Source organism: Thunnus albacares, chromosome 23, assembly GCF_914725855.1.
Source record: "Thunnus albacares chromosome 23, fThuAlb1.1, whole genome shotgun sequence".
Lineage (NCBI taxonomy): Eukaryota > Metazoa > Chordata > Actinopteri > Scombriformes > Scombridae > Thunnus > Thunnus albacares.
In genome coordinates this window covers 8,390,000-8,400,317 of record NC_058128.1, presented here as the reverse complement: position 1 = coordinate 8,400,317, position 10,318 = coordinate 8,390,000, and the positions used below count along the sequence as shown (strand labels likewise).

The 10,318-nt window shown below is 39.4% G+C and overlaps 2 protein-coding genes across 2 annotated transcripts in view; one reads left to right on the top strand and one right to left on the bottom strand.

Annotated features, from left to right (window-relative positions):
• Nucleotides 1–930: 930 nt before the first annotated feature.
• cd36 (CD36 molecule (thrombospondin receptor)) lies at nt 931–5,757 on the top strand. Its single transcript, XM_044343056.1, has 12 exons — nt 931–1,359; nt 1,705–1,865; nt 1,997–2,141; nt 3,049–3,204; nt 3,313–3,404; nt 3,560–3,609; nt 3,758–3,827; nt 4,118–4,305; nt 4,449–4,567; nt 4,659–4,732; nt 4,975–5,029; nt 5,136–5,757. Exons 1-12 carry the CDS (start codon nt 1,237–1,239, stop codon nt 5,304–5,306), a joined length of 1,404 nt encoding a protein of 467 aa, XP_044198991.1. The 5' UTR covers nt 931–1,236; the 3' UTR covers nt 5,307–5,757.
• Nucleotides 5,758–6,186: 429 nt separating this feature from the next.
• sema3c (sema domain, immunoglobulin domain (Ig), short basic domain, secreted, (semaphorin) 3C) overlaps nt 6,187–10,318 on the bottom strand; it is a 46,717-nt gene continuing 42,585 nt past the window's right edge. Inside the window, exon 18 of the mRNA XM_044343055.1 lies at nt 6,187–9,185. Within this exon, the coding sequence (XP_044198990.1) occupies nt 8,766–9,185 (420 nt within the window). The 3' untranslated portion in view covers nt 6,187–8,765. The remainder of the gene's footprint in view (nt 9,186–10,318) is intronic.

Genomic DNA, 10,318 nt, shown 5'->3' with positions numbered 1-10,318 from the left:
TGGTGGGGCTGCCCTCCAGTGGTAATATGTAACCTTACAGTGCTGGAAAGCAGTACAGTGTATTAAACTGGCTATGGATTGGCAATATTGTATGTTTCTGTGCATTATAGTGGTGTGGGCTTTTAAAATATTGCCATTGTAATATGTTTTATGGCCTCCGATCAGTCTAGTTTTTTTTGTGCACAGGCTAAATCAAAGGTGGCTGTATAGTGCCACGTGTCAGGTTATATTATGGTTTAGGCAGAGTGACAATTATAATGTGACTCAAAACCTTCTGGAAATTGGACACATGCACTGACATCTTTTTTGAGAATCTGGCTTAGTTACTTTTAAATCTTAGTAAAGAGTGAGAGAGAGGACTGCACAGACTCAAACATTTGCACACCAAATGTTATATTGTTGCTGACTGTTAAAAGAACCCATGTATGTGTAAAGCATTGATTATATAATAATAAATTTAGATAAGGGAGATAAAAATGCAATTTACTTTAATATATCGCAAATACAGATAAGCCTTTCTAACTGTCGCTGCACAATGAGAACTTACTTAATCATTTATACGTTTCTGTGTTTCTGTCTGTGGTACGCTTATGTGGTTCATACCAAGGCAGAGGATGAGCAGAAATGGTAGAGGAGACAAGAGATGAATAGATAGAAAAGGTCGTATACTGTAAGAAACAGAGCAGGAGAGAATATAATAACATTTCTAAGAAGATTTTCATCATCCAGGTTATGCAAGGGATATCTGGAAATGATATCTCACATCCTCATAAGTTCTCTTGAATGAGGAGTCAAGTCCAGTTGGCTTCTTCACACTGCTGTGAATTAATACATCATTAAAAAAAAACTTAATGGGATTAGAAATTAACTTCAATTTACACTGTATACTATGTTTGCCAACTGCTCTTTCAACCTTTCTCCTCAACCCACTGTAGCTGTTATCACCTGGTAAGATAGCTCTTACTGATACCTGAATAGATGTCTCTCAGCTGAACCTTAACCCCGCCATATCATTACATAACTTTCTTCATAAGAGGTCCCTGTGTGACTGCCAGAGGTGTCTGTACCTTTACCTGGCCTCGGCTGCTCTGTCATCTCCTCTGATGGTACAGCCTCCCTGTGCTGCTGCTGCACATAATAGCACACTTCACAAACACAGAGACAGAAGGAGAACAGGCTGCCAGGCAGACAGACGGACGTACGGTCGGTATCAGACGGAGGGAAACACACACAACCATGGGCTGCTGTAACAGAAGGTGCGGGCTGATAGCTGGAGCTGTTTTTGGGGCGTTGTTAGCCATCCTGGGAGGCATCCTTATCCCGCTGGGGAGCAGCATCATTCAGGGGACAGTTGAGGAGGTAAGGTGCTCAGTTTCACACTGGGTTGGAGGATAGGGAGTAACCAAGAGTGTGAATGAGTGCGCAGAGATCAAGGTGAATCAGGAGAAATGAGAGGCGTGCGTTTTGGAAAGCTGCTTGAACTGGCACACAAGAAGCTGTGCAAAACGCCAAGTGTGCCTTGTTTGCATCCATCAAAAGAGCAGTGTCTGTGATTTTTATACACTGCAGAGAGAAATTTAAGCAGTTAAGACAATTTTTTTATAACGGAGCATCCACCCTTATTATGTATCAGTGAGGCTGCTGGCCTGCTGGCAGTCTTGAGGCATGTTAAAAATAGACTCTCTGTGTGTCTGCGGGGTTTAGGAAGCCGTCATTGAGCCTGGAACGACAGCTCATGAGAACTGGGTGTCAGCAGGGGCAAAGGTGTACAGGCAGTTCTGGTTCTTTGATGTGACAAATGCCAAGGAGGTTGTGCAGAACGGCTCAAAGCCAGTGGTGGTACAAAAAGGACCTTATACATACATGTAAGGATGATTTTGTTAACCTCTTTTATGTCATTTTAGTTTAAGTACAGCCTCTGAAATTTGAATCATTCAGCAGTTCATCACATTTATTTAATAATCTAATCTAATGGCTACATTTCCCATTCCCTCAGGACAAGATACCTCCCCAAAGAAAACATCACATTCTACCCCAACCACACTGTCTCCTTCCTGCTGCCTCTGGGAGCCATTTTTGAGCCATCCTTGTCAGTCGGACCAGAGGAGGACATGATCACTTCCCTCAACCTGGCTGTGGCTGTACGTGAGTATCACCCCACTGTGTGGTGATTCCTGACTTGACACAACTGTACACACTCTACACTTAGCTGTACTATTTAAATCTACCTCTATTGCTCAGTCATGACAAGCTATGCCAGATCAAGCTGGGCTGCCTTGTGGTAGGTTGCAAAGTGAGGTTTATTTGGAAAGTTTTAGTTTGAGTTTATGTTTCTTGAATCTCTACAACAGAGGTGGCTTGCACAAAGTTAGCAAGACCCACTGTAAAAGTGGTCACAATTATGAGAATAACAACCAGATTCGAAAATACTTGAATTTTTCTTTAATTGTCCAAACACAAGCAGTCATACTAGGACTTTGCCTAAATAAAATATAATAAAATTGGCAAAATTATGATTTAAATCAAAATTTGTCAAATGGAAGAATAAGTAAATAAGAGTACTGAGCAGGCATTCATATTTTGGTTGTGTTAAAAAAAGTGTTAAGGTTTGATACCCAGCTCTATGGTTACTGTCAGTGTAATAGAGCAGAGACACTATCACTAACATTGGTGCAAAAGTGTTAAAGCGCTGTTGGGTTGGAGTCTGGACACTAGGAAGTCATAATTCACAACGACAATCTTTGATTATCTGTACAGTATGCGTTCCCTTCAAACTTTGATAAGTCTTAAAAGATGAGTGTCAGCAATTCCAATGAGAGCCTCCATTTGTAAGTCTTTATGTAGTATCACAGTCATAAAAGAGGATTATTTTCTGGCTTATCTCATGAGGCGACAGCAGCAGTTGTGTGCACGGCAGTTTTGCATGTGTATCATGATGAAACGATATTGTTACCTTTTAAAACTGACATCGTCAGTGATGAAGAGATGATAATTTCCTGACTTTTTCGAATGTAAAGATGAATGATTTTGATTTTTTTTTTTTTTCAGGGAGCTTATTCATTAGTACCCAAATATCTACATATTTTCCTGGAGGGGCGGATGAAGGCAACCAACTCCTCCTTGTTCCAGCAGCGTACAGTTAAGGAATTGCTGTGGGGTTACAGAGACCCCTTATTGGGTGGAACTGTGGGCCTATTTGCACCTGTAAGTAAACACAGATATTATTGCTTTACTCTTTACAAAAGCCACCCAGTGACACTTCAGTAATGACACAATTTAATCAATTAATTAGATGAAATGTCTTTTCTCTAGTACAATGGCACCTATGATGGTTACTACAATGTCTACACGGGAAAGGATGACATCTCCAAAGTGGCAACAATTGACAGCTGGAGGGGAGAGAAGTGAGTCCAGTTATCAATAAAGTGTCAACAATCTTTTAATCAGGTTGTACAGATTTTGACAAGTGAGATTCCTGATGTTTTTTTGAAAGAAAAAAGAAGTTATATTTAAGACAGTTTAATCAAGTTTATCTAACATATTTAATTTCACCCTACAGGAGCTTAGATTTCTGGGACGACCAGTACTGTAACATGATCAATGGGACAGGTGTGGCTCATTCAGTTTTGTGTATTATATAAAAGAAATAAGCTGCATGACTATTTTTCTGAACCTCACTATTTTTTTGAACACACTTCTACAGATCTAAATGTAGATGAGTCACTTCTAATCAGATTTCTCCTCCTCTCTTTCTCAGATGCTTCTTCCTTCCATCCCTTTGTGGAAAAGAAGGAGGCTCTCTATTTCTTCTCATCAGACATCTGCAGGTGATGAAGAGTTTCATTATCTGGGAGCTATTTCATCGACTCGAGTCTGACTATGCTTTGCTAACATTAATTGGGCCAGTAAATGTTAATGATGGGAGATTTAATACAGAAGTGCAACCTTTTCCTCTCAGTAACCACCAGAGGTCAGAGCTTTCCAATGCCAAAACTATAGTCATATACTGTATTGAGAAAGTCTGAATGGAGTTAAAACACAGACCCAAAGATTGATGATACATGAGATTAGTTAAGGGAAGACTCTTGATCGAATCTCTGTGTTGCTTCATCTTCAGGTCTGTGTCAGCCAGCTTTCAGAAAAGCATGGATCTGAAAGGGATTGAAGTGTACCGCTACACTCTAAAGCCGTCCACCTTGGCCGCCCCTACGGAAAACCCAGACAACAAGTGTTTCTGCAGAGATCTAACGATCACCAAGAACTGCACCGTGGCCGGAGTATTAGACATCAGCTCCTGTCAAGGCGGTCAGTTAACATTTGTTTTGTTGAGGTTTTTCTGTTGAGTTGAGAGTGCAGGAAGTTCAGGCACCCCAGAACTTTCCTCTACTGTTTTATCAATTAGCTAAGCAGCTTTGCATTTTTAACTGTCACTGTTGCCATTTGAACAGGAAAACCTATCTACATCTCTTTGCCGCACTTCCTTTATGGCAGTCCATCCCTAACAGAGGACGTGCTGGGCCTCAATCCCAACGAGGAGCACCATTTCACCTTCCTGGATGTGGAACCTGTAAGAACCCTTAAACTTTCATCTTCATGAATTTTGACTGTCTGGAGCAGTAACTCTGATGCAAGCTTTTATTATGTTATTTTCCCACCAGACAACTGGATTTACCTTAAGGTTTGCTAAGAGAATTCAAGTGAATATGATGTATGGACCATCAAAGATCATCACGTAAGTTGTGTTTCACCTTTTTAATGACAAATATTTTTTGTGAAGTACGCTTATCTGCTTTCTTTCCAAGAGTTGGATGAGAAGATTGATACTAACCATAACCTGAGTGGTACTGATGTTCTCATCTGACTCTCTGCAAGAAAGCAAATAAGCATATTTCTCAAAGTGTCAAACTATTCCTTTAAGAAAGTTTTAGACAGAACCATGCACAGAATGACAAGTAATACATTTTCTCCATGCAGGGTGCTTAAGAAAGTCAAGGATTATACCATATTCCCTCTTGTTTGGCTGAATGAGGTAAGATAAAAAATGGAGTCCTGCCATCATGAAGAGTACTGTCTTTTGCCTTAGGATTTATGTTAATCAGTTGGTCTCCCTTCCTCTGTCTCCATCTATGTACCAGACGGCTGCACTGGATGACGAAACAGCAGAAATGTTTAAAGAGAAGCTTGTCTACCCTGTCCAGATGTTGGATATTATACAGAATACACTGCTGGGCATAGGTGTGGCCATCTTCTTGATTTGTCTCATCTCCTACTGTGTGGTGAGGAGGAAGGAAGGAAAGCTTGTGTGAATAAGTCATGCAGACATGTCTGATGTGCGTGAGCTGCGGAGCACAGTGCATACAAGCTGCTATGGGACATCAAACCTTTTGATATAGACTTGCACTTTTTTGTAATTTCAGTGTTATTTATAATGTCATACTTCCTTTGATACAAGGGGGGGATACTGTGATTTTGTAAAGAGCTGAATTACCTTGCCAAGTATTATTTAACTGCAATTATCACTGTAACATACAAACTCAATCAGGGATTTCTAGAGGGAGAACAAGTGGAGACTCCTCTGAACTGTCATGTTATTAATCCTTTAGATATCCACACACAGAGAGAAATTGGTTTCTTCAACAAGCTATAAAAGAATATATAGTCAATAATGCAAATTCTAATCTTGCGCAAATGTTCATATCCTTTGCAGAACTAGTGTCTTAAAAATAAATAAAAGCTGAAAAAGAGCTTTTCATTGGGTTTCATATTCCTGGTATTGGATTGTTCTTACCCATCACCAGTGTATCAGAGCTAGTATACATCCCCCTGGGCTCAAAATACAGCTGAGACTGTACCACTGCTGAAACAAACCTCTGCACTGTGCATGCTGAGGCAAGAATTATTCAGTTTCCTCTTTACCTTGAGTGGTCCATAAATCAAAAAGAGTAATAAAAAATGGGCTGGGGGATGATTATACTGTGGTTATGACTGGTACTTGGGTTTGTTTGGTGAGAAAGCAGTATTTCTGACCAGCAGGAGGCCTCTCTTTGGTTTTATGGGTTTTAAATGACCTTCTGCAGCCCCATGGGTTTCTTTGATTTTACTGTTGAGTCTGAATCTTATATGTCACACATACGAGGAAGTGCCTCACTAAGATTAAAACAGACAAGGCTTTTGATAAGCCTGAAACCCTGTCAAGCTTCCATGTTTTATTAAACCCATACATTTTCAAAGTTGTCTAAATTTTCTCTTCATAGCAGTACATTAGAACTGTTATCATATAGCATGCTATGCTACACCATGGAATATATGAGAAAACAGAACAAAGTTGTATTAACAGAGAGAGAGAGAGTTCTAATTTAGAAAATAACCCAGACTCAAAGATGGCGCCTATTCAATCGAATGAAAATTGATTTTATTTTTCCGCTGCAATACCACAAGTGACCACTAAAAATTAGCGGCAAGACTGAGCAGTGCCGCCATATCCAGCTCTCTTAATACATCCATGGTACATAAGCACAGCAGTGCTTAAATGCTAACGTCAACATGCTAGCATGCTCACACTGATAAGGTTAACATTCTGATGTTTAGTAGGTATAATGTTTACCATATTCACTTTCATAGTTTAGCGTGTTAGCATGCTACCATTTGCTAATTAGCACTAAACACAAAGTACATACAGCTGGGGTTGATGGGAATGTCTGAGGCTGATAGTTTTGCTCATATTTAGTCATAAACCAAAATACTGGATACATTGAAATTATGACCTGATAACTGTGCTTAATGTAAAGTTTAAGGATCACCAAAGTTTTAGGATACATCATCTGGGTACCATGAATGTCTGTACAAAATTTTGAGCCACTCTATTGAATAGATGTTGAGATATTTGACCAGAATAGAACAACTTTGACCTGCTGGTGGCGCTAGCGGAAAGGTCAGAGGATCACCAAATATTTCAGTCACGACCAAAGTGGTGGATGGACCAAACATTGCAATCAAATATATCTAGAATATATATCAATCAAATATATTCTAACAATAAATTATATGATCTCTCTGTAAAATTGAGATACATCTGAACAGGTTTATTCAGGCTATCATTACATTAATAAATAGAAATACATATGTTTCATAACACTGAAAGTACACTGAGCTGAAGTTGACATGATACTGGTCACACAGTTTTATTAAACATGTAGCAGAGATCTGTACGAGGGAAGGTACAACTAGAAAATCTTTTCTCAAAATGAAAACAATACTGTATATCTCTGCAATTTGCAGATACAGTCATAGTTAGTTGGTGAAATACAGTATGTTGAAATTATATACACAAAGAAAACACATTTTCACAAAACTCAGCACAACTTTAAATAAAAAACGATGAAACAAACAAACAAAAATACTCTGTACACAAGCAACAAATAATCTCTATCTACATTAACTATGCTTCTAAAAAAAAAGAAGTATCTATTCACATATGTCAAATGGTCTATCACAGACTACCTCACTAATAATTACTATTTCTGAAGTAAGTATATCCACCTTGCTTTGTAGAATGTGGAAACTTGGATCCAAAGAAGGAAACTGTACTTTATAATGTAGACTCCATATTTCCAGGTATTACACTAATATACAGTATTTAACCGAAGGCAAAAACTGAAATGTGCATATCTGCTCGTTTGGTTGTTAAATGTAATCCAGGAAAGGATTAAGAGACCTCTACATTGCTGATGCATTTCTATAAACATGCTTCTGTGCTGTAAACAAGAGAAGTACGATACAATATGCGGCTGAATTACAGTGAGGCCAATTTTCTTACATGTGCGTCTGAGTAATAGGAATAAATACAAGAGAGATCATGTAAGATGTGTACAGCTCATACAGAATTTCATATTCTACTCAGTATTTTACTATCTCTGTTTGGGTGACATCTGCACTGGATGTTCAAAGGTTTGGCCTTTGAAGTAATAAATCTTAAATTGCATCACTGCAATACAACACTTTTTTTTTTATTGGGGCCACTTGCCATCTGTGCTGTGTATGAGCAGTGCTATTGTAGACAGCGTGTTTACAAATTGACTTTATATTATCCCACATGAGCCCATAGAGCCCTGTAGTTTTCACTGAAGAGAGTACAACTTTTGTTAGTCAAAAAGTAAATATACGAATGTGGGTAGAATCTAATAAAATACGAGTATAATATCAAGAGAGGACACTCACTGTCAAACATGCATCTGTCTCCCTTTTTTATCCCTTTTCAATCTCTTCTATTTGTTATCTTGATAAAATTACCTCCCTATTTTTTTCAACAAAGAGCAACTCCATTGTAAGCCAGTATACGGCCTGTTTAATTTCCCCTCTAATATTTAAAATATGATAAGATCATTGACAATAGCTGCGACTCAAGGTGTATTATCATAAGCAATATCAGCCGAGACCACAGTTTATTAGTGGCACTCAGGACAGGACCACTTCAGTTTGTGGAGTGACTGCGGACAGCAAATGAATGGCTTGTGGGTGCCCGTGCGTGTGTGTATTTGTGTAAGTCACAGCCATCTGGTCACAGTGCCTCACTCATGCATTCTGTCGAAGAGAAGGAGATATTGCAGAATAACAGCTTTCCGCAACCACCTCCTCATCTTACTGTACATCCACAGTGCAGCTCTGCAGTTTGAGATGAGAGTTGGAAAAATGAGGATGTGTAACTGCCTGGAAAGGAACAAAGAAAGATGTGCATGTCAGTTTCTGCAGCTGCCAGCCTCCCTGTGTCAGACCTCTGGGAGGTGATTGCGGCGGTTGCGGCTCTTCCTCCGGTCAAGCAAAGGCTTCAGTTTGGCCAGATCCCCTCTGAGTGGTCCAGGCGGCTGAGGCTGCTGCGGCCTCTGCTGAAGATTCTGGAGCTCCTTCCTCTCTTTGCAGTATTGTTGTACAGCCAGACTCTCTGCAGGGCTGAACGCTTCCAACAGGGCCTTAGGGTGCAATGAGCTGGCCCACGCCCACGGTGACTGCTGCTTGTCTGTCAGCACGCTCACCATGGCTTCACTTAGCACGCGCAGACGGATCTTGGCGACGGTGCGTTTGAAGCTGTTCTCTGTGGTCAGGCAGTAGTATAGGCCCTGGTCAGACAGCTGGACGGAGCGGATGAGGAGGCCGTGTTCGCTGGAAATGACACGATCACTCAGCTTCACCTGTAGTTGGCACAATTAGTTTGTGTCATAACCCCATTTACACAGTGAATTGGACCAGAAATACAAACATGCTGTCAACAGACACGTGACAAATCAAATGAAAAACCTGAATAAATTAGTGGAGAAACATAATAAATGCAGATGTGAGGGGTCACTGAATGGTTTGATGATTTGTTAAAATATGCTATGGCCTTTGCAGTCATCAGCTCTCAACCCATTTCAACATGTTATACCAGAAGCTAGAGAGCTTTAGTTTCACATCAAGAACTTGTATTCTATACATAGTATATATACAAACTATGAAGTGACTCAAGAAAACCCTGAAAAAATCTGATGTACAAATAATCAAAAACTAGAATGGATGTGTAACTGTTTTCTAAAAATTATGGAAAAAAGGCAAGACAAACTAATTATTCTTTCCTCAATTATAGATTTCTCTTAAACATATACTTAAAGGTGCAGTATGTAAAATTTAGTGGCATCTAGCAGAATGGACTTTGCAGAAATGGCATATAATATTCATAAATATGTTTTGATTAGAGTATAATCATCTGAAAATAAGAACTGTTGTGTTTTTGTTACCTTAAAATGAGCCCTTTATATCTGCAGAGGGAGCAGGCCCTGCCATATTGCACCACCATGTTTCTACAGTAGCTCAGAACAGACAAACCAAACACTGGCTCTAAAGAGGGTCTTTCGCGTTTTTTGCAAGTTTCAGGGCCACCGTAGTTTCTCTTACACACATGGAAGGGGAGGATGAAGGGGAAGGGTATTCAGTAGGTTGCAATCTGTAACTTCACTGCTAGATGCTACTAAATCCTACACACTGGTCCTTTAAAGGAGTTGAAGTGTTAATTTATGTGTAAGTGCTCATTGAAGAATCAGTTGAAGTTAAAGTGTTGAAAGGAGTTGGTTGAAAAAAAAAGTGTAAGTGATAGTTGAAGTGGAAAAAATTTGTGCTACTTCAATAAATGAATTTTGTTGGTAGACTAGAACATTTGATAGTCTCATATGTAATTAATGTGAATTTGTATTCTTTATTTTTGGAAGTATAATTTAAAAAAAGGTATATGTTGCATGCTGGATTTGATGCATACTCATTTGCAGTGTCTTACAAGTCCATGCAGGCTCAT